At 35.1% G+C, this 25,562-nt stretch overlaps 1 protein-coding gene across 1 annotated transcript in view; it reads right to left on the bottom strand.

Moving 5' to 3' along the window:
- PKHD1L1 (PKHD1 like 1) overlaps positions 1-25,562 on the bottom strand; it is a 154,707-nt gene that overhangs the window by 100,675 nt on the left and 28,470 nt on the right. The window contains exons 12-23 of the mRNA XM_004282958.3: positions 23,953-24,042; positions 21,817-22,085; positions 20,419-20,510; positions 17,355-17,514; positions 16,910-17,045; positions 16,004-16,147; positions 13,931-14,088; positions 12,937-13,050; positions 11,245-11,394; positions 10,118-10,242; positions 4,951-5,114; positions 3,562-3,734 (exon numbers count right to left, since the gene is read on the bottom strand). Coding sequence (XP_004283006.2) covers positions 3,562-3,734; positions 4,951-5,114; positions 10,118-10,242; positions 11,245-11,394; positions 12,937-13,050; positions 13,931-14,088; positions 16,004-16,147; positions 16,910-17,045; positions 17,355-17,514; positions 20,419-20,510; positions 21,817-22,085; positions 23,953-24,042 — 1,775 coding nt within the window. The remainder of the gene's footprint in view (positions 1-3,561; positions 3,735-4,950; positions 5,115-10,117; positions 10,243-11,244; positions 11,395-12,936; positions 13,051-13,930; positions 14,089-16,003; positions 16,148-16,909; positions 17,046-17,354; positions 17,515-20,418; positions 20,511-21,816; positions 22,086-23,952; positions 24,043-25,562) is intronic.

Genomic DNA, 25,562 nt, shown 5'->3' with positions numbered 1-25,562 from the left:
AAATAAAAGAAGATGCAAAAGAGCACACACTGTACTATTCATTAATATGAAGAGTAAAAACAGGGACTTCCCTGGTGGTCCAGTGGTAAAGAATCCACCTTCCAATGCAGGGGATGCGGGTTCCATCCCAGTCGGGGAACTAGGATCCCACATGACACGGGGCAACTAAGCCAACACGCCACAACTATCGAGCTCGTGCGCTTCAAAGAGAAAGCCCACGAGCCACAAACTACAGCGCTCACGTGCCCTGGAGCCCTTGCGCCACAACTAGAGAGAAATCCGAGCACCGAAACCAGAGAGAAGCCTGAGTGCCACAATGAAGAGAGTTCATGCTGTAACCAAAGATCCTGCTTGCCTCAACAAAGATCTGGCGTGCTGCAACTAAGACCCAATGCAGCCAAAAATATAACGGAAATAAATAAATAAATGAATATTTTACTATTTAATAAATATTTTTTAAAAAAGTAAAAACAAGCAAAACTAATTAATGGTAGTAGAAGTCAAAATAGTGGTTATCTAAGGGTGTGGGGTAAGTAATCTCATGACAAAGAAAAGGCATAAAGAAAGCTTTGGGGGGGGGGTCTAGTGATTTTCTTTATCTTGATCTGGGTAGTGATTACATGAGTGCATTTACTTTGTAAAAATTCATGGACTTCAGCAAGATTGCAGGATACAAGATCAATACACAAAAACCAATCACATTTTTATGTATAAATAACAAGCATGCAGAAACTGAAATTAATACAAGACCCATTACAATGGCTTCAAAGAAAATGAAATACTTACATACAAATCTAACAAAATGTACTGAATCTGACCTGAAATTGCAAAATGCAAGATGTAATCAAAGAAGACCAAAATACGTTGGACAAGAAAAAAGCAAAGAAGACCTAAATAAATGGAGAGACATACTGTGTTCATAGATTGGAAGACTCAACATGGTAAAGGTGTCAATTCTCTCTATAGGTTTATATGCAATTCTTATCAAATTGCCAGCAAGATTTTTGTAGACATAAACAAGCCTATTTCAAAATTTACATGGAAAGACACAGGACCTAGAAAAGCTAAAACAATTTTTCACAAGAAGAGTAAAGTGAGAAGAATCACTCTTCCCAATGTTAAGGCTCACTACATAGCTACAGTGATCAGAAGGGTGTGGTATCGGTGGAAGGATGGACACATAGAGCAATGGGACAGAATAGAGAATCCAGAAATATATCCACACAAATATGCCCAACTGACTTTTGATAAAGGTACAAAGGTAATTCAACAGAGGAAGGATAGCTTTTTCAATAAATGGTGCCCGAGCAACTGGAGGGATAGGCAAACAAATGAACCTGGACCTAAAACTTCACATCTTATACAAAAGTTAACTCAGAATGGATCATGGCCTTAAATGTATAACTATAAAACTTTCAGGACAAAAATAGAAAAATATTCAGGATTTAGGGATAAGAGTAGAGTTCTTTGACTTGAAACCAAAAGCACCATTCATAAAAGGAAAAACTTGATAAACTGGATCTCATTAAGAGTGTTGTTCTATGAAAGACCTTATGAAGATGATGAAAAGGCAAGGTACAGACTGGGAGAAAATATATGCAAACCACATACCTGACAAAGGACTTATATCTAGGATATATAAAGACCTTTAAAAACTCAATAACAGGAAAATAGTCCAATTAGAAAATGCGCAAAAGGCACGAACAGATATCACAGAAGAGGATATATGGGTGTTCAACATTATTAGCCATTAGGAAATGCAAATTAACACCAAAATCAGCTAACAGTGTATACCCCATCAGAATGGCTAGAATAAAAAATAGTGATAATGCCAAATGCTGGCGAATTTGTGCAGACACTGGGTCACTCATACATTGCTGGTGGGAATGTAAAATGGTGCAGCCACTTTGGTAACAAAGTACGATAGTTTCTTACAAAACTGTACATGTGCTTACCATATGAACCCATAATTACACTGATGGGCAATTAACCCAGAAAATGAAAACTACATCACATGGAAACCTACAGATGAATGTTCATAGCAGCTTTATTCATAACACCCAAAACCTGGAAACAACTCAGATGTCCTTCAAGGGGTAAGTGGTTAATCGACTATGGTGCATCCATCCCATTAAATGTTACTCAGTAACAAAAATGAACAAACTATTGATACATACAACTTGGAGGGGTCTCAAGGGAATTATGCTGAGTGTAAAAAGCCAATCTCAAAAGGCTAAACACTAGTATGATTATATAAAGTCTGGTTCCTTTTCCACAACATTGTTAAATGCCAAAATTATAGAGACATTAGTGGTTGCCAGACATAGGACTGTGCTGAAGGGAGGGAGGTGGGTATGGCTACATAAAAGGGTATCATGAGGGATCCTTGTGATGGAACTGTTCTGTGGTGGTCAGCTGAATCTACACACGCAATAAAAATTGTACAGAACTACACATACACAGGCACACACAAATGAAAGCATGTAGAACCGGTAACATCTGAATAAGTTTGGTAACTTGTATCAATGTCAATTTTCTGGCTGTGCTATTATGCTATAGTTATAAATGTTACCATTGGGGGATAATGGGTGAAGGGTATGGGAATATTTATGTATTATTTCTTACAACTGCACATAAATCTACAATTATCTCAAAGTTACAGTTTTTAAAACAATTCATTAATCTGGACATTTAACATATGTGCACATACGTTATTACATTTTGTTATTACATTTTGTTAGAGAGCTAAGAGACTGAAAAACATTTACAAGATATTTATCTTGAATATACTAAGACTAAAACATTGGGCCTGGATAGGGTAAAAGCAATTTTCATGTAACACTTATAGTTTTTCAGTCTTTTTACTCATAAAACTGTTAACACAAAGTTCTCTGTGAGACTCAAATTATAATATTTAATTATTATTTAACCTTTAGTCTTGAACATACTATACTTGGTTTTGGTTTGCTGTAGGAAATTATATTAACTAATTGTATATTTTTGTAAAAAATTAAATGTAAGAATACTCCTCATAATTGTAACATTTAATACAGATCTTATACCCAAACAGTACAAAATACTGTCCAGATCCTTTTGGAATTATGGAAAACCATCTCTTTCCCTTTGTATCAATTTTGATACAAATAAAAAATAAATGGTGTTTATAACAGAAACAATTTTAAAACATATGCAGAATCTCAAATTTTCTTTCAATAATCTCTGTTCAAAGATCTTTATTGGGAGAGCCCACAAATTTTTCTTTTACCTCAACAGAGAAAACTCTACTTAAATCTGACTAGCTGATTCTTAAGGCTATTTCCTCCTGCTTTTTTCCCCATCAATATATTTCGTTAAAAAATTTTTAATGTTTAAAGTGAATTTTCACGCTCAAGTTCAACAAGCCTCTAAATCTTCATTTTATCCTTAGAATAACTGTCTTGTTCTATTAAAAGATGTCTAATCTGTGTGTCAGTTCTTCATAAAAAAAATGTTTTAAGTTTACTAGGTAAAGGCTAATGTTTCATAAGTTGAAAATAGCTACTCATAAAATTCTAAGCTTACCTGCCCAAAGCTCACAGCCATCATGGGTATATTATAACTGCAATTACATGATGTCATGGTGACAGAATATTGGTTGGTCATAGTTGATCCATTAATTTTGGTCTGATTCACCTGAAAGTGCTTTAAAAATATTCCTTTATTTGCTAATGCTGGAAGTCTTCTCTTTGGCATTTCTAAAGAACATAAATAAACAAAGTAAATGGGAGATAAAATTGCATAGCTTGTGCTGCTAAAAAGAAAAGCATCAAATAATATCCATGTGTCATGGAATAAGCTGTTTAAAATCAAATTTTAGAAAGAAGATCTTAAGGAAAGTAGTTTGTGAAGCTTGGCAAACCTTCACTTCTAGAATATAAAGCTTTAAAGTCTTTAGATATATGAGCCTTATTGGGCAAAACGAAATACTGAAAAGCCACCAAGCTCTGGGTTCTGTGCAGCCTTCTGTGGGCCAGTTAGTTTTGCTCTGTTGTAGGTCCCTGAACGTGGTGCTCACTAGGATGTGTGTTCCATGAGGGCAGGACCAGGACTGCCTGGTCCTCTGCTCTTTCTTTGGTACTAGACACATTGCCTGCCACATGATAGGTGCGAAATGAATGTTGCTTAAGGAACTACAACCTTTATCTCAGCACAGATCAGCTGTCTTATGTGCTCCACCAATCACAATGTAGGTCTGGTGATAGTGGATTCAAAAAGAGTGACTCAAAGTACAGTAACATTTAGTTTTTAGCCAGTTGAATCATGACCTTGCACTTGAAAACTGTTCCAAAGGAAAGGATTCCAAAACTCCTCTGAAATATGGTAATAGTCACTTATTAAGGTGACTCTTTGGAGTTAGGCTGATTTTTAAAAAGACTGCAGATTAATTTTTATTATTTTATTAGCATATCTCACATATATGAGTCTATTAACATAACTAGAAAAAATACTAAAACTCTGAGAAATAAAGTTTTCATTTACAGTTTTACTAATTATCATGATAAAGTCCATGGAAAGTTTCAGCTCATTCTTACTAGACAGACGTCAATGTCAACAGTTGCCTTTCAGGAACAGATCTCTATCTTGGTAGTTGATTTCTCAAAAATCAAACAAGGCAAAATTAGAATGTTTGCCACAGTTTACCTGTAAACAGAATCCAGGACTATAAAACTAATTCCTGCTTTAATGACAAAGTTTACATTAAGGACGCATTTATCTTTAGAATAATCACCTGGTCCTATTCATTTAAAAAATATGATTTAAACCATAGTATTATTGAGATGAAAGAATAACAATATTTAGAGATTAATGTTTCTATCTAACCTACAGAACATAAATAACGTCCACAATAAGATTTTAGTACAAAGTAGGTTTAGAAGGTTTAGGTTTTAGATATGAAATGATACAATATACCATCCAATGCTGCAATTGTAGATGTCTGTCCAATGTATACAATATCCACATAGAAAGACTGTGATTCTGATGCTTTCTGCAAACTAATCCTCTGAAGAGAAAAACTGGTCCCAGTGTATTTGGTTTGTATGAGATCCAGAAGGTCTATACAAGTGTAGGTCCAGCTGAAATATGGTTGTTTAATTAGGTGTATAGATCAGTTATAATGTTCAATGTAAACAAATACATTATAAAAAGCATTAAAATCTTGAACAGTAAAAGTTTTTCTTTTCCCACAAGAAGACCATAAGCAAGTTTTATTAGCACAAAAAAACAGCCACAAGGGACAGCAAGCAGAAAATTTACATTGGCAGTGAAAGATTTAATGTTGTATCCAAAAGATAGGTTTTCTTTTATTTGTACCCTTGGCAGTAGACATAGGCATGTAAAATAACATTCTGCAGTGACAGGTAAGTAAGCTAAGGAGCATGCACCTTGGTGGAAAGCATACAGAAACAAGACACAAGAATGAAGCAAACCATTTTAGTGGTGCCAGGGACAGAGCAGCAATTTCAATCCAATACTAAGAAGCAAAACTGGAGCTTGATAATACTTCTGGAAGAGCTCAGTGGAGTTGCATTGTCCCCTATAACTAAGGGACAAAAGGTGCTAAGTTATTCATAGATTCAAATGGTTGCAGAGTGCCTTTTAAACGTATAATTTAGATTCAGAGTTTCCATTAAATATTAACTGCATTGGAATCTCATAAATTACATAAGCAATTTGGTTACAGGAGTTTGCAATAAAGAGATAAATACTGCCATTCAAATAACTAAATACAGTTCAACAATAATCTTTGCGTCAGCTACCACTGTACTGATTAACTGACTAGTTTGGGAACCTTCTATTCTCATTTTGAAACTTCATGGTTTACAAACTCATCATGGGATCCACCTCTAGTGCATCAAAGCTTAGACTGACAGCATTTTAGAAAATTATACGCATAGCTACATTAAGTTAAAGTGCTCCTTAAATTAAAAAAAGTATGTTGGGCCTCTAAGTACACTTCTACTACTAATTATATGATTCCGAAGTTCTAAAAACTACTTAGAAAAAATGGTACACTGAGCAGGACCCTTTATATAAGAGAAATGGAGACTACAAATGATATCAAAACTTAAACAGCACATGGTGCTTTTGTGGCTAGATAATTCCATTTTCCAAAGGAAAACCAGATTTTACTTCTGGGATTTTGAAGCTTGATTTACAACTACAAACATCACTGGTTCTGGAGGGTTACAGAACAATGATTTTTGACACTAACAATGTACTGAAAATAAACTAATGCTAACACACCTAGTTGATCTAAGTAGACTGTCTGACCTACATAAAAGCAGGTCTAGAAATACCAGCTAGGAGAGTTTACGTTGCCTTGATTGGTAATAGTTTTTAATCAGAGAACCAACCTCTTTTAAAACTCATGATATTCTTGTTGAAAGATCTTGTAGCATTTAGGGTAAAGGAAGCCCATTAGCTCCATCAAATGTAGGGCATCTTCAAATTACGGCACAGCAGAAAAACTGCAGGCTAAAGGAAGGACCTACTTAGTGATATGGTTAAGTGATGGTTTGACTAACATGGAAGAATTGAGATCTGTAAAATCTTCCAAAATCCTGTTGCAATAGAAGAGTGAAATGCATACAGGTGGTGGTGATCAAAATTAAAATTGTGATTCCATTGTTCAATTTGGGCACGTAGGGATGTCCCTTGAAGAAGGACTTTCACTTCATAATGATCCATCATGGGATTACCTGATTTGAATCAAACTGGGTATGAGGCAGTGGGATATGTTCATTCTGTGCATAGACTTTCCATGCTCCTTGCCTATTAACATGGAGAGGACTGTCTTAACCCCTGGCATTGTTTCTTCCTATGTGATGGCCAACAGAGAGTAGTTGTGGCCTCTTCTGAGTCAACAATTACCCTAGGGAATTGCAGAACTGTTCCCACTCACTTCATTCATTCCAGGAGCTAACTTCGATCCCATTTTATATATTGGATTAAACTGTGCAATAGCCTCAAAAGATCTATTTATGCATGGGGAGGGGGAATCAGCACTTTCTTCAATACTCCTCTGTCTCTTTCTGTTTCTGTCTCTGCTTCTCTTTCTGCCTATCTTCCTCTTCATCTTCTGTGGAAAACAAAGATGGATCAAATGTATAAAACATGCCAAAAGTGCAAACACAGGAGCCATACACTGTTTAATCAGATGCCACTGGAGGGTGAAATCTGAACTGCCAGGAAAAGGACATTTTTTTAAAGCATTAATTCAGGAAGATTACTTTTCTTTCATTGGCGGTGGGTGGGGAATCGGTTTTGACTTCTTAAGTTTTTGTTAGAAAACAAAACCCAAGAGTGTCCTGCAACTTTCTCAGAGAGCAGCTTCTTATAGTTCGTGCCAACACTGTCCACTTCATACACAGAGCTCACTCAGCTCTCTGTCCTTTGAAGTCCACTCCAAGTTTACCGAACTTCAGTATCTGATGAACTTTCTGTCTCTGTATGTAAAAAAATTTTCTTTCTTTACATCCTATGGAAGCATGTCTAGATCTTATTCGTGGGGTAAAACACAAATAAGTATCTTTTAATGCTTATTCCAACAATCTAAGGAATATTCAGTGGGAGAATTTTCATGTGTCCTGAAGAATTCTTGGAAAGACTCTTCTTAAATATATTCTCTTTGACAAACATCTCTTGGGTATCTACATTTTAACTATGGCTACCTACCTCATGGTTAGAGATTCTACACCTATATTTAAAATCGGTTCCCAGTTGCCCTCACTTTATCAAGTGATCAGAAAATCTGAAGGGCATTAGGGCCACATGTTCAGGGTATGATGCCAGAGGGGTATGCATCAAATACAATATTTTATTTTGAAAGCTGAAGACTATAACTTCCCTTCTTCCCTTAACAAAAGGTCATTCCACTTCTTCAGGGAGAAAGCCATAAGCACTGGCAAAACTTCTTTTAAAATTTCAGGTTAAAGAGCTGGGCTGGGGGCACAGGAGGGGGATGTATCTAAGGATATCCACGTCCAGGTCCCACAGTTCCAACAGGCTCTGTGTGCTCCCACCCACCTGTCTGTTCCATCGCCTGTCACTGCTTCTGTCACTGACCCAGTGGGCACATCTTGTTTTCTCCTGATGGACTTCAGGGACCTAGCTCCGAGGGAGCATCTACAGGCCCCAACTCTGGTTGTCTCCCCACTTTACCCCTTTCCCCCAACTCATGAGGGATCCATCTGAAAAGTTTTTTAAACCTTTAACAAATAAGATTCCCCTTATAGTCCAACATATTTCTATGAGTTTTGGAGTATACACATTTCTAAAGGTATGGAATGAAAGCTGGTCCCTGCATTTTGAAAATAGTGGTGGGATGATCAAGAAAGCAGGAAGCTTGAAATTGCAGAGTTGGAAGTAGTTTCTTCATCCAGAAGCGAACTCCCCCATCAACACCACCTTTTCAGGAATTCCCTGGTGGTCTAGTGGTTAGGACTTGTACTTCCACTGCAGAGAGCACAGGTTCGATCCCTGCTTGTGGAACTAAGATCCCACAAGCCATGCAGTGCAGCCAGAAAAGAAAAAACCTGCCTTTTCTTTCCATCTAGTTATTCTAATCTCCCTCATCATCTTACCTGTTATTTCTTGTCTTTGTTTTGTTTTGTTTATGGGTATCATTTGGTTCTATTTCTAACTTTGGATCATTTTCTCTTCCCTTCTGTCTGAACAGCTAAGCCGAGGCACTGACTCTGCCTCACACTTGCTCCATACACAGCAGTTCTGAATGTTCATAATCCCTCTCCTATGATGAGAACAGAAAAGTCCTCTCTCTATATTACAGAATGGCAGCAACTTAAATGATATGTATTAAAGTACAATGAAAACTATATAGATTGATACAGGATACAGAAGATTTTTTATGTAGCTATGACAGAAAAAAACACAAAAGAAACGTATTAGAAATATTTTTGAAGACATGGAAATCATACCATGGGTATTTTATGACATAAACTTTACATGAAAAAAAACCTTCTAAAATTGTGGAGAGGAAATGTTCTATATCTTTACTGGGGTAATGATTACATAACTGTATACATCTGTCATGCTTACTGAATTATGCACTTAGAGTCAATTATGACATTATGTAAATTACACTTCAATAAGCATGACTTTAAAATTTATGAGTAATACTTTTTTTTTTTTTTGCGGTACGCGGGCCTCTCACTGTTGTGGCCTCTCCCGTTGTGGAGCACAAGCTCCGGACGTGCAGGCTCAGCGGCCATGGCTCACGGGCCTAGCCGCTCCGTGGTATGTGGGATCTTCCCGGACCAGGGCACGAACCCATGTCCCCTGCATCGGCAGGCGGACCCTCAACCACTGCGCCACCAGGGAAGCCCGAGGAATACTTTTTAAAATAGAAAAGTTGTATGTGTGTGTATGTGTCATCATTGTTTTATTGTATGTAAAATTTTTGTGTGTATTGTACATGAAAATTCAAAGTCAAGATTGACAAATTTCAGAAGATATAATAATTAATGAAAACCAAAAATCATTTTGCAGAACTAAATTGTGCTTGAGGTTATGACAATCACAGTCATTAAACAGCTTTCTCTAGACTCATTTAGTTTCTCGCATTATATTTCTCTATCTGCATTTTTATGTGTCTAACTTTTGGCAACCAAACCAAGTATTTAAGAATATCTTTTCTCCCTTAACTTTGGTATGTTCATCAAAATATTTTATTTTCTCCATTTACACATTCATTTTGTTTTTCAGTGATCAAAGTCTAATGATAATCTGGCGCTAAGGCAGTTTCTTTCTACCTTCCTTCAGTATCTAGAAACATTATTAGATTTAATAATATATAATTTAAATTCTAAAGTTTACCACTGTTTTGTCTTTTAAATGGTCATGGGTGATGATGACACTAGACCAATTTTTATTTCCATAATCTATAGATTTATTTTTGGCACAAATGTCTCTGTTAGGAAGCTTATGTAGAAGGCAGAAAAAATTGCAGTTAGATCCATGATGCACACGATTTCTCAAAAACAAACAAACAAACAGATTTTACCTTCATAGTTTACATACTATAATTTAAAAATTTCAAATTCATAGTGTAACTTACTTGTTTCCATATGCAAAGTTATATGTAAATTGTGTATCAGTGCTTCTAGTAATCTTGCTTGTGTCTTGGTATTGAAATTTTAGACCAATATAATTTGCCAAGAATCCTTTGTATGCTAAACATAACTACACAGAAAATATTAAAAAAAAATCAGTAACAATATTTTACCATTAAATTGTTTTGTAGCAATTCAAATGAATTCAATCCAATCCAATAAATATCTATTGAGCATTTTTTATACAAAATGTATCAGAACACAGAGGAAGGAATGATTAATTTCAGACAATAAGATGCAGAATTGGGGAAGATTTTATAGAAGAGGAAGGAGTTGATGTGACCTCACAATTAATGATTAATTCTTTTATTGTTTTCTTAGATATGATTGCCTTAAAAAAATGGAAATAATTCACTCCCTCTAGTCATGGAGCTATATAAGGATTAAGGCCAGTTCTAACTAAACTCTTCAATGAATTTAAAACTCCATTACACACAGAGAAGACAGAGAAACATTCAGATAGATTAACTAGGATGTGAATGCAGCTGAACATTTAGAGATGTCACCATACAATAGTTATTAAATACTAATTTTAATGGTCTACAGCTCCTTAAAAATGCCAGATGTATTTAGAACTTAGAACTTTAGAAAATGTGTTACAAGTTGAGAATTTTAAAACAAGAGAAAGGGTAAATCTATGATTGCTAGTGTTAGATAACTATCCTAAAACTGCCGTCTCCTCTGCTCGTGATCCTCCTTTACTTTTCCATAACTGGATACCCAAGATCACTTTATGACGGCTATCTATTTTTGTTTCTTCTTAATTAATGAAGGAATAATGAGATTATATATTTTAAATTGTTTTAGTATTTACATTTGTGTGCAAATAATGTTTTTTTCTGAAATTATAAGATAAAGCAGAATACATGTGCACGGTACTACGTATTCTTAAAATTTCATTTTTTGAGTATCAACAGACAAGGAAATCACAAGCACAGAATTGAAGCATGGTGCCTGTCCAACGTGATGTGACTTCACATGACAAGCAATTTTCCTTCTCTTAAAACTTCATGAAATTTTATTACCAAGGTATTTGACAAATTTAATTAGCATATAATTTTGTTGAGCTTACCTGATTATAAGGAAATAATAAAATGTTTCCATATGGTAGTCTGTTTGGTTTAACATCTGCTGAGTCAAAAAGAACAGCTGGGTTTTTCAGGGAATAACGACCACAGTAAGCATCAGTTTCAGCTGTCTTTTGCCCTCTATTAATATGCTCCTACAGAAACAATAATATTTCAAATGAAAACATGATTTATTGCCCTGCTTTACTCCCCAACATCTTCACCTAAGTCATTCAAGTTTCAACTCAGATCCCACTGCTTCCCAAACTGCTTTAACTTGAAATGTTTTCTCTCTTCTTTGAAAGTCTAAGGCTCTCATCCTATAACACTCACTTAGATACGTACTCATATAATCCCTCGTACCTGTATTTGACTATTTCCCAAGTCCTCTCTTTCCCCTTATATTATGAACTCCTTAAGGATATTTATTCACGCCTTCCACAAATGATTTTTTGTGTTCATTCCATGCCACATTTTTACTTCTTTGTTCATTTGTTTGTTTTTTGTTTAATCTTCAGGGTTCAAATAGTGAAGAACCCTATCCCTACACACAGGAGCCTACCAGTTTGGGACAAAGGAACCAAGGATTATAAAACCAAGGCTGAAAGGAGACATCTAACTCACATAAAAGCATCAAAACAGATGACTCGCAGAAGTAACAAATGAATTGCCTTGAAGAATAAACAGGAGTAATTTAAAAGGAAAAGGGAGCCAAGGGGCATCAGAGAGAGCATAAAATATGTGCAGAGAAGTGGGGACGTGAGAGAGTGGTGCTGGGAAACTCCAAGAGTCAAGGTAAAGTGTAGCCAAGAATGTGTGTTGTGATGATGATGATGATGGGAGATGAAGTACAAAAGGAGTATAACGTAAACTACTTGTTCAATCGTCTTGGCTGCAAGTACTACATTCAGGATAGGAGAACCCAAATACATGTATACTTATTGAAACAGGTTGAAAACGTAACCCATTAAATGATTTTCCCTTTTCTTCAATAATAAATCTGTTTGCATAAAGCATGACATGATATATATTTTTAAGGACTCATTTCTGGGGTATTGATCTGAATTGAATAACTAGCCTATATATTTCTTATTCCTATGGTATTCATTTGGAAATGGTGAATGTCTGGCTTCCTCAAGTCTTCAAAATAAGAATTAGGAAGTTAAGTATATTTTAAATTTATTGTACATCAAAGAAAAATCTTTGTATTTCATCAAGAAGTAAATAATGACTAGGCATTGTACTAACTGACCAGAAGCAAGGGAAGCAATTTACTGTATAACGCTCTACTACAAATGGTATTCTCTGAAGCCAATGAGGAAAAAGAATATACTCTGCATCTAAATGAAGAAAACAAACAAAAAAACCTATAGATCTCACATTTACCCATCTTGCCTACTTTCTCTTGATTAAGAAAATTCAGGTGTCATTTTATAATGCAGGAAGTCATTTTATAATTGTTTATAAAGTCATATTTTATTTATAAAGTCATATTATAATTTTATAATAAAATGAGTCATTTTATAATGCAGGAAGATGCTAGAACAGACCTTACCAATAAATGTATGACAAAATTATACTTGAAACTTGACTTTAAATGTTAAAGGAATTAATGCTAATTCAAAAAATGACAAAATTCCAAACATTTATGTGATTTCTTATCTGGTCCATTTCACAGATCATTAAATATTCCATACCAGGTTAAAATCAGTTTCATAACCTCTGAAGTATTTCACAACAAATCCTTCTTCAAAATTTGCAATTTGTGGTGGACACTTAGCGCTAACCATTTCTTCCACTGCTGCCTGAAACTGAATTAACAATATGAGCTTTAGTAACTTCTTTATGAAGAGTTAGAACATTACTAATTTAACTACTAATTCTACTAATTAAAAAAATAATTTCATAATTCCCATGTTAGCCATAATTATGAGGTCATTTCCTAAATAATTTCAAGTTAATATGTGATAATTTCAGTATCCAATGACTGTTTCAAGACTTTTATTTTAGAATGATAATAGTTATATCCAACTGGCTGATCTTAGCTTATTTAGTTATTACATAAGGGAGGCATATTGGTTTAGTAGCTTTTTAAAGACAGCAATGAGGCAAACCTAAATGAATTAGCACCTAATTAAACAGATTCCAAATGAATAGTTTTCCCAATTAATGCAAAATTAACTGGAAAAAATATATACTCCAATGCATTGTTTCTCAAAAGAAGAGATACATATACTGTAATCTCTTACTATTATTTAAGAAATAATAACTCTGGATTATATAGGAACTGGCACACATTCATGAGGTCTATAATTTCCATACCATATTTCTCTGATAAAGCACAGATATTTAGAATTAAGGACTTGAAATAGTGCACAATCTTCAGTCATCAAACAAATATTAACTCAAACTCATTGTACAGGTAGTTGTTGAAATGCAGTAATTCACAAGCAAACATTCCTCATGAGCAGCTGCCCCATATGCAGATACCTGGATGCTGTTGGCACAGATCCAAGAACTCCCCTTTCACTCCCTCTGTCATTGTGATATTTCCTCCCTTCTCCACTCACTATGAGTTGGCTCCAACCCACCATGACAAGGAGGAGATGTATTACTACTCCTTAAAATGTGTTTTTATAGAAGGCTGATGCTTAAGTGGCTTTCTGTTTAAAAAACTAACACAGAGCATACTTCAGCTTCTGATGACTGCGGCATAAGAGGCCTAGAAGGGATCCCATCCCAATTCAGTGTGAATGTGTCCAAACTGGGTTTTCCTTTGGTTTGTTCTGTAATAGCCAGTGTGACATTGTTCCCTTCAAATACTTCATAACTGAGCAGATCGAAGTCTCCTGCAATGAAGTACCAAACAGAATTTGAAGAAGTTAATTAATTAAATACCAATATACCCATAATAGAAACTCAGAGGTAACAAAACTAGTTTTATTTAGAATTGTATTATCACAAGAAAAAGGATAAATGGAGAAGATGCAGATCCTTGAATCTGATATTTAGCCATAGTAGAAACAGCAAAACAGCAGATAAAGTGCTATATATTTAAGGTTCTGTTTTTGTAGCGTAAAAAGAAGTTTTGTAAGATAAACAAAAGTTGGCATTGGGATCATGAGGTAAAAATCAATGGGCAATAAAATATTCCAAAAATTATTTAAGTTTTTTTCCGGTACCATCATCTTAGTATAAAGGGCTAGCCTGGGAAATTGCTATTTTCTTTAGTTACAAATGGAGTACAAAGATGAATTCCAGGAAGTAGCCCCATGCCTGCGAACCTTGTTTATACAATCTCACTGAAAGAAATAAGGCCTTGTCCTCACATGTCTCTCTTCTTTGGGAGGATGCTTTAACAGTGGAATCCTACTGACTTTCTCTAAGAGAACAAAGATAACCATATCTTCTTTAGATAGCATTTTGACAATCTAACATTTGGGAAATTTTTAGAACTTCAATTCATGTTAAACAGAATTCTTTACTCTCTGCTCAACAATCAAATTAACAACTTCATAAAATGAGACATAAACATTGAAGTAACAGTTTACTTATATGAATTGGAAAATAGTGACTGTGCAAAGAAAGGAAACACATATTCAGGGACCTATTTCATGAGCTAAATATCCCAAATACCCAAATTGGTTGCTAAACTTTGCTTTAAGACTTTAAAAGGTGACACTTGAAATTGTGAGACTTGAGGGCTTCCCTGGTGGTGCAGTGGTTTAGAATCCGCCTGCCAACGCAGGGGACATGGGTTCGAGCCCTGGTCCGGGAAGATCCCACATGCTGCAGAGCAACTGAGCCAATGTGCCACCTACTGAGCCTGCGCTCTGGAGCCCGCGAGCCACAACTGCTGAAGCCCGTGCACCTGGAGCCCGTGCTCTGCAACAGGAGAAGCCACCGCAATGAGAAGCCCGCGCACCACAACAAAGAGTAGCCCCTGCTCACCGCAACTAGAGAAAGCCCGCGCACCGCAACTAGAGAAAGCCCGCGCACAGCAACAAAGACCCAACGCAGCCAAAAATAAACAAATTAAATAAATAAATAAATAAATAAACTATAAAACTTGCAGAAGAAAAACTGGAAAAATTTAAAAGAAAAAAATTGTAAGACTTGAAAACATAATAAGAAGTTAATGGCCATTACTTGAAAAGGATAAAGAAGTCAAATAATTTTGGAAAATGCTGTATTAAATACAGGTGCACTGCTTTTTTTGTTTTGTTTTTATTGTTGTTTTTGTTTGTTGCTCATTGCCGGAGTCCTTGGGGATTTTAATATTCTATAATGAGCTCTATCAACCTTCAAGGAGAAGCTGTGGTATACAGAGCTTCCCACAGGGATTTGACCAGAGAATCCTTTTATCAAACAAGATCTAGCCAGACTAGTGTCTCCTGAGAAATACTGATTCACTTAAATTTCATTTCCAGAATTAATATCTTCACTAATTTTTGCTAAATGTAAAGTAGGCTACTATACTTATAGTGTATTTGTAGTATATATAGTAGTATATATAGTATATAGCGTGTATACCTCATGCACTGGAGTTGTACACTCCTTGAAGTACAACTAAAATTTAAATTACAGTAGAACAAAATTGACCATTTATTTCTGTTTCTCCTGGAGGTGATCAAGGCTATGAATATGCATTTACTTTCCCCTGTCATTTTATGCAGCTTTTACCTTCTTCAGTGGAGTTGCGCAGGATACAAACTTATTTCCTAGAAAAAACTTTACGAATTGCAAAATGAAATACATGCTTACCTCTAGTTGATATAAAGGTTACCATGTAAACATAGCTCTGAGGATTTTGTGTTCTTATTACTTGAACTGCATCCGGTTTTATAGACCAGAGGTCATTCAAGGCTGATTGCAGTATGAAGTCAGAAGCGTCAGCAGGTAGCCAGACTTTTCGATGAATTAACAAAAAATTAAAGTCAAATGATTAGGGGTTTTAATAAAAAAAAAAAAAGAGTTGAAATCTCTGCACTATCACAGCCAGCACTGATGTCTCATATTTGAATTTTTTAAAGTACCTGTAGTCTGTACCATCAGTTATCACTTAATGAAATTACATTCTGAAATTGATTCAAGTTCAATAATATTGGCTGCTTAATTGGACTGTGATCTACTGAGGATAGGGCTCATATTTTATTGTTTTAATATTCCCATAGTAATAGCATTGTATTTGGCAAACAGCAAGCACTCTTCAATATTTACTCATTGAAACAATTAACAGAAATAGCAAAATTATTTTTTCAGGGTTTTTTATAAAATATAGAAATGCAATATCTTCATTAACAGATAAATTAGTGTCTCATAGGTCTTTTGAGAAACTGAAATGCCTATCTCTATAATGATGAACTTAATTCCTATTAACTTACACCTGTAGTCACGGATACATAAATTCCTTATGTGTGTTTAGATATGCATTTATCATAATCCTTACAGAAGAAAATAATAGTATATATCTGAAAGCTGTTTTTACTGATGCCATTTTCTATCCCAGTCTGAAGAGTTTTCTTCATGATATATTTTTTTGCCTCTTTGTCTAGCATACTATTAAAACTGTATTTTTCAGACAGTAGAATTTGACTAAAGCAAATACCTTTTTATAATTTTGTCTATACATGAAGAGTAATAAAATCTCCCTTATTATTTACAACTTACCAGTTTTTTCCTTGTTATAGATTAATCTATATTGGTAAAGTGAACATAAATTAGCTTCCACACATGGGCCAGTTACCATGATCTTCTGCACTTCATTGGTTGCATTAGTTGTTTCCCAGTTTTCCAATGTTATAACCTATTTCCCAATTTAAAAAAGCATATATTTACTATAGGGAAAAATACATTTTAAAAGCATCATAAGTCAGCTATTCAATGCCTCTACATTGCCCTATCTTATTGCAAATGATAAACTATTTTAATGTGTAAGTCATCAAATAACAGACTCTTTGGTTTATAATTACAGATATTCCAAGGCACAATTCAGTAATTTTCCATGACTGTTTTCCCCCAAAACAGTATCTTACCTAGTAAAATTAATAACCAAATAGAGCTCCTATATTTGAGCATTTACTTTCTACAAAGTGGATCTATAATCATAGCAAACCTGTACTTCCTGGACAATTGTCGACTGGGATTTGATCACTTGTTCTTCATTCACTGCATCTTCTGTTTGTTGTTCAGTATAGACATTTCTATACTGGTACAGTCCAACATCCACAAAAGCACTTAGTCTGTACTCCTGCAGCAAGATTTCAATGTAATATCTGGAAAATAGTGTAACTAAAGAATGTAACTTTTTCTCCAGAGCACTTGTCATGAATTTTTCTTTCAATGAATAAAATTTCAATATGATATAAAACATCTGCTTGTTAAATGATTTATATTGTAGTATCCCTGATTTTAATTATTAAAATATTAAGTTTCATAGCAGTTTGCTAAAAGAAAATGAATTATGTAAGATACCTGCATTAGAGATAAAGAGAACGATGAATTCATTCAGTTTTGTCAATAAATATTTATTGAAAAAGATACTATCCCCTATCTTCAAGGATCTTAAAACAAAATTACATTGTAGGTTATAACATAATCTTCCTGGCATAAAACAGAGGACACACAGAGGTTAAATACATTAACGTGTGTAAGAAAATGTCAGGCAGACCTAGACATACCTGAGTGGTTGTATGTATTTTTGTATCTGAGTGGTTGTATGTCATCAATGAAAGTTCTTACTCTAAGTTCCTCAAATATTGCCTCCACTTGTAACTTGGGCAACAACACACTGCCGCAGAAAACTTTTACTGATTAGATTGATGATGGCCCTCTAATAAGCTGGATGAGATTCACACCTTAACTTTGGAACTCTTGATTCCTGAGGCCCCGTGCCCATCATCCAAACGCCTATCCAGGATAAGGTGTTCACTAATCAGCTGTTACAGGTGAGTGAAAAGCTACTGCTTCCCTATCTAAATCTCTGTCAGTGTAACCACTGCTCCCATCGTTGGAGAGGCCAGCTAGGAGTTCCTTTAAATTGCCTCACATCATTCAACAGATACTCTTGTAAATGGAGAATAAGTATCCACAGTTCATGTAAGACTGTGAATGAGGGGTATTTATTACCTCCCATCTGGCAAGGATGCTGGGGCTCTGTGTCATTTCCCTCATAGAACTGATACTGGAGGATTACATCAGGCTTTTGGCTGCCCTGAGAACCTGTTTGCCAGCTCTGTCAAATCAAGGTGGGCAATACTAATTAGGGAGCAGGATTCGGAGAAGAACCATTAAATTCTGTATCCTTACTGGCAGCTTTAAAATATTTTAAGGCACCTTCTATGTGCTAGACACTAAACTGAGCACTTCACAGACATTATTATATTTAATATTCACAAAATCCTATAAAATATATATTATTATTCTGTTTGATCATATGAATAACAGAGACTAAAAGAACTTAAAGATTGAAAAATTATTTAAAAGTTGACTGAGGTAGGATTCAAAGTAGAAAGGGGGTGACCAAAGCGATATGCACTTAGAGATAAGACTGTATTATTTGAGTAAAATGAACTGGCAAGACAAGCTACCTTTGGAAAGGTCCCAGGGACCACTGTGCAATAAACCAACCTGCATGGCCTCAATTTCAGAATACACAACCATCATTATAAGTGCCAGTGTAAATTTCAAGCTAGTTTGCAGACGCACAGATACCGGGGGCAAGATGTATTACAAGTCACCTTCATGCAAGCTCTGTGCTCTTGCAAGCAGGTAAATTGAACTCATTTTCCAAGGTCAAGGCAAAGCCTGAAGGTGTATTGACACTTAATAGCAATAGGTATTAACGAGATACTCCATTTACTCTGAATTGGCCCAGTGAACTTGGTTAAAAAAGAAAATGCTTAAGTTTAGAAAGAAGTGATAGAAGGAGGAGGAGAAAAAGAATGGAAAGCTTATTATTCCTAAGACTTTAGTGAGAACACTTAGTGTGATTTCTCTCAGGTACCATTGATCCCAACCCTCTCTGTCCAGCTCCATCACATCTTCATGGTGCTGCCTATGAGCATAATCTAATCGATATCTGGAAAGGTGACATGGTAAATGGAAAAAAAAAAAAACAACTCCTCCCATCAAGAAGTGAAGTGCATTTCTTCACCCACTGAATCTAAGTTTGGCCATTTGCTTTGGCCAATTGGATATTAGCAAATATGATACAAGCAGAATTTAAAAAGTACCTGTGCATTAGGAATTGCCCTCTTAACTGCTGGGACACTGTGACAAGCCTGGGCTAGCCTCCTTGAAGATGAGAGACCATGTGAAGTGAGACATCCCAGATATCTCAGTTCCCATCAGGACAGCTGAGCCTCCTGATATGTGAATGAGGCCATCCTGGACCATTAATCACCAACTAAATAGTCAGGATCAAAAGAACTACCTAGCTAATCACAAAACTGGGTTGCTTTAAGCTACTAAATTTGGGGGAATGGTTTCTTATGCAGCAAAACCTAACAGATACAAATGGTAAATGGAAGAAAATTTCAATGAAACTTTTGATGTTCTCCATGTAACTTAGCTATTTTGCATATATCGTCTTTTACCTCCCTGTTTTCTAGGAATCCTGAATTGACTTTTCGAATGGGATTATTAGCTATTTGAATAATAACCTCATTTTCTCCCTGGAATTGACCTTTCAGCACTAAATAAGTACTCCTTAAGGGCAGGGAATATATTTTAATATCCTTTGTATTAAATTTCTAGTACCTGGTCCAGGGTCTGGAATAAATCAAGAGAATATTAAATATATATTAATTATGGTACAAATCCATGTGGTTTTTGTGATTTTTCTCTAGCAATACAGAAAATAGGAGAAGAGAAATTAGATGGCTGGATTGACTGAAAGGTCCTAATAAGAAACTAAAGCAGGATTAAGTAAATTTCACAAAATTGTAATTTCTGCAACAGGAATAATTTAGATTTCAAATTTTCCTGGTTAGCTGAATGCCAGTATGCTTGAAAATATAGAAACAAAACTTAGCAAATTATAGAGAATGACCAATTACAAATTAAACCAATAAACTAGTATCACTTCTACCAATAAAACAAATTGAAAATATTTTTATATATAAAATTATAGTTTTTAAATATTACACAATAATTTAAAGAAAAGAAAAAAACCTTACTCTTTTCCTTTTTGAAGATGAATGTCATCTGATCTTTGTGTTGGGCTGGAAAAATAACTGTTGGCATTGGAAGAATGATAGGCAATCCTCACCTTATCCCAAAAAGAGAGAGAGAGAGACAGAGAGAGAGAGAGAGGGAGAAAAGAACTTATTAATAAGCCTGTTCAGCATTTATTTATCATTTATTTTTTCTGTCAGTCTTAGAACTTTTATGAACAGAAAAATGTGAAAATATTTCACATTTTTCTTCTAATATCTGTTTTTCATGATGAAATGGATTTTAAAAAATTATCAAAACTCACTTCACCCCTTCCACCCTTAACTAACATCAACTCCACTATTCCATGAACACACACAGAACATAGCTTTTCCACAATTAGAACTGCAAATGGGAAATTTAAAGTTCCATACAGGGAGGAGGTTGTTATTGTTAAATAAAATATTCTTTTGTTCTGCTGAGAACTTTGAGGGACTTAATCCAAATGAGATCATTAAAAGGAGGTCTGAAAGATGCCAAAGATTACTAATTGGGTCTGCACACTAGAAAGAGAAGACTTTGGGCTTCCCATTAGAAATGACTATACTGTCTTTAAAGGAAACATGCTGAAAAGCTATGGTAAAATTGGAATTCATTATTATAGGCAGGAATTTAAACTTGTTCATCCAGTTTGGGAGACAACCTTGCCATATATATAGTGATTCATAAAATGTTCTTATGATTTGATTCATTAGTTTCACACTTGTGAAACTGTCCTAAACAAATAACATAAAATACAGAATAATTTAATGAACACAAATGTTCAATTGAGTATGATTTGTGGTCATAAAAAATCAGAAGTAAGTTAAAAACTTATCAGTATGGGGAAAGGTAGTAAAGTCATGCAATAGCATACTATTCAGTCATCAAAAATGGTGTTATATAAATTATTTAATAATATGTGAAAATACTGATACATGACAAAAATGACTATAAAATTGGATGTATGATCCTATTTATGTAAGAAACAAAATACAGACAAAAGGAGATAATAGACTTTAATCTCATGACCAAGTAATAGTGAAACAGATCTAGCAGGATAGTGAAATACTTGTACTCTTCTCCAAATTTCCTATGTGTGACCATAATTCTTTCATAATAAAAATAATCTTCCATTTTAAAGGAAACATATGTGTTTTCTTTTTTGGTTAGAGAAAACTTAGGTATGGTAAAGCATTTTCTTTTAGACGATGGGTTTTCTAACAACTTTATGGTTCATACCACATGTGTTAAAATAGCCAAGAACCCACCACATAAATTCGTTAATATATGCACTGGTTTTGGTGTAGAATAAATGGGATATGTATAAAGGTTATCATAGTGCTTCTATAATATCAAGTAGTGTTCTGTGGCTTCCCTACCTTATCTTCAGGAAGTCCAGTCTGGCTGAAATAGATAGCATAACGGTCATCACCTTTGATGTAGAATCTATAAACATCAGAATCTGGAGCCACCAAAAATCCACTGAAGCGTGCAACAAATGTATCTTGTCCCATAGGCCAAAGATAGGAAGCTGAATCTACCCAACTGGTACCCATGTACCCTGGAGTTTTTTCATTGTATTCAAGTATCTCTTCAAGATGTACTGGACGGCTACTATTCCATACCTCAAGCTTTAGGCCTCTCCCACCTGAACATAACAAAATAAAAGAAGGCTTTCATCAGAATTTTCATGCAGTATCTCAATGTCTTTTACTTGGGTGGTGATTATAGGTATTCTATTTCTATTCACATTTTTACAGCATGTGTGTAAACAAAACAATTACACATATCTCTACGTGTATCTGTACCCAGAGGATAGACTGCTGTTACGACAGTCTGCAATTTATTGTTTCACATATCTGTCCCTCAGATTCTACATATGTAAAATGAGAGTAATACTATGATTGGCATGGCTACTATGGGGATTAGATATCATACATATGTAAAATACCTGGTACTTAGTGAATGCTTCACATAAGATAGTAATAATATAATAATTATGATTTTTGATATGACTGATGTTGCTTTATATAGTCAAGACTCAAAACTTCAAGATTCAGACCATTTGATTACAAAATCTTCACCGTGATTATTCTCTCTAATAAAAGTTACTCAATTAATGGCTCAAAGAACAGACACTATTGGCCTTAACATTTCTGTCAGTATTTGTTTTTCTTCTTTTTAACATTACTTTTGCTCTAGGATTTCTCCTCCTTCTTGGACAGAATCAGAGAGAGAACATTCTCATTAAAGTGAACTTACACTTGCCAGTGTAATTTTTTCCTAATCATAATGAGCCTTCTCACTTTTTATTTTTCTTCCTTAAAATACAACAACAGTCAGGCTCAGGCCTTGGTTCAGCAGCCTTAGGCTTGTCTGGAGTGCCTGAATCTGGAAAATAATGGCTACTACTCTTCCCCTGAGTCTGGTGAGAGAAAAGCTTGGGCACTTCAACCTTTCATAGCAGCAGCATGCTCTGGTATATACAACTTTCTTTAAAGTAATCAATTATAAATATCAAAATTCTCCTCTTAAACTGGTCAATTTTTAAATATTGTTCAAAACAAGGACATTTAAGAGGTTAATAAAATGAATTTACTTGGCTTCAAATACCAATCAATGACACAATTATAAACTGATTTCACTGAGTGCACAGGATGAGATACAGAATCCATGCACACACATGCACAGCATCACGGTGGTCTAGTTGCAGATATCAAGGCCATCAGGTGCACTTTCACTGGTCACAGGTGAAAATCTGAAAAGAATTTTGTGTTCCGTTTCTCTCATCCCTGTGATCATGCCTAAATCATTCTAGACAAATAAGGATTTAACCTCTGACGTTTATTTTTTAACCAGGAATAAAGCATTTTAAAATTTTCCATGTAGCCTGTACCAAAATTTAGTAATAATCATTTGATCTGAAATAAAGGTACCCTTATACTCTATCAGTAGAGTTTTCACAGGGTATCTGAGTAATTTAGGCCAGGTTTACCTCCACTGGTGCAGCCTTGATGCAGCTATATTAATAGAAAAATTTCCTAATCCAGAATGTATAAAGAAAAAAACTAGAAAGAAATTTATTATAATTCTCACTACAAATTCTAAAAAATTCAAGTAATATTTTTTGTTACTATGTTACGGGCTCAATGTTTGGGTCCCCTCAAAACTCAGCTGTTGAAACCTAATGCCCAATGTGATGGTATTAGGAGGTAGGGCCTAATGAATAGGATAAGTGCCCTTATGAAAGAGACCCCACAGAGGTCTCTTCTCCCTAGCCCTGAGAAGGCCTCATCTGTGAGAAAGCAGGTCCTCACCAGATCCCCAATCTGCCAGTGCTCTGACCTTTGACTCCTATCCTCCAGAACTGTGAGAAATCAAAGTTGTTTATAAGCTACCCAGTCTATGGTATTCTGTTATAACAGCCTAAACGGACTAAGACACTAAAGATATCTGTCAATAATATTCCTCTTACGCAAATATAGAAATGGTCCTTCTCCCTTTTGTTGACTTACCTGGATATACAGTTCTAAGAATATCAGGTTTAGGGGGTGTCTTGCAACATATGCTGTTTTCTGTGACATTCAAAATATCACAGGCTTGACCTACAGAGAAGCAAGGGCAGAACTGTTACTACAGAGCTTCAGAATGAAAATCACATCAGCCTATCTTGGAGTGCTTTTTCAATTAAAGCTAAGTTACAAAAGCAAGAGGCAAAGTTGAAGGGTCTTAATTTCCTTTACATATTCTCCATGAAAGCTTTAGCATTCATCAATTGTCATACTTCCACAGGCTACATTTTGCTGGCAAAATCTCACAAGTCTGAGTTAGAATATTTCATAATTTCAGAGAAACAAAATACGAAATTTGATAAAATGATGTCACTGTGAAATATTTTATCTGGGTCCAAAGCAAAGCCTTATGTTTTGTTCCTTGGAGAAAGTTTCTGAATAAATCAATGATGTTCAGAATTTACAAAAGTAGATGATCCCGGTCCTCTTAGGTTAATGGTGGTTTTGTTGAACTTTTTCAAATGAAAACAAAAGGAATAATAACTTGTAAGTGGTATTTCCACAGACAGATGGAAACCAAAACAGACAAGATTCTAAATAACAGTTGTTACACATAAGCACAATTAGACTTCAGTAAGAGTGTACGTTTTAGACCCCCATGTATTCCTCACAGTGCCTCATGTAAGGTCAGCCCTCATCAACTATTTACTGAAACGGAAATAACCCATGAACAGTGAAGCAAGGGAAATGGAGGAAAGTATCTCTGCCACATTTTGTTTGGTGGCTTGGAAAATGGATACTTCAACACAACCTTTCACTATTTTGAATGCTTTGTGAATGCAAGATCATTGAACTAGAAAACAGTACATTTTAACAGTATATTAAACTAACTTAACCCATTTTGTTTGGAGCAAAGATACAAAAACTGATCATTATTTTCAAGAAATTATTGAGGATTCAAAATCTCAAATCTGGCTGTAACATTAACGGCAATGAAATATAAAAAAATTTAACATGTTATCTTTGCATATCAGCTGTATCATAATATCAGATCGTAAAACATATTATATATATTAAAAATATTTTATGTCCCTGCTTCTAATATTTAAAATATAGTATCTGATCAGAATAACATATTATATGAAAGTTTAAAATCTTTTGGCCTACGCAGGTGGCCAGCAAGGATTCATGGGGATAGGAAAGACATTATATGAACGTTACACGAGGTTGCTTTCTATGAATTTCTTTTCTTGAAATCACATCTTGGCTGGCTCATTAGCAGGTTCCTTAAAAGCAGAAAGTACCTAAGCAGCGGGCTCTATCAGAAAAATTACGTGCCAGGTGCATGGGCAGACATCCTGTCCCCTGCACGTCAAGGTAGGTAAGGTCATTATAACTGAGTGGGAAGACCCCCACTGTTACATTCATCCCCAACTTCCTATTTGAGCTGCCTAGCACCCTACCTCTGAACAGATCTGGACCAGACATATAAAAGTGATGCATAACCAGAGAATCAAGCCTGATGTGCAGCTGTGAACATATAACACATTAATTGATGCTCTTTCTAAGGCCAATATCATCTATAATTACTGATGTCCAGATAAGGCACCGTA

This window comes from Orcinus orca, chromosome 17 (assembly GCF_937001465.1).
Source record: "Orcinus orca chromosome 17, mOrcOrc1.1, whole genome shotgun sequence".
NCBI classification, from domain to species: domain Eukaryota; kingdom Metazoa; phylum Chordata; class Mammalia; order Artiodactyla; family Delphinidae; genus Orcinus; species Orcinus orca.
This window is presented reverse-complemented; position numbering and strand designations above follow the sequence as displayed.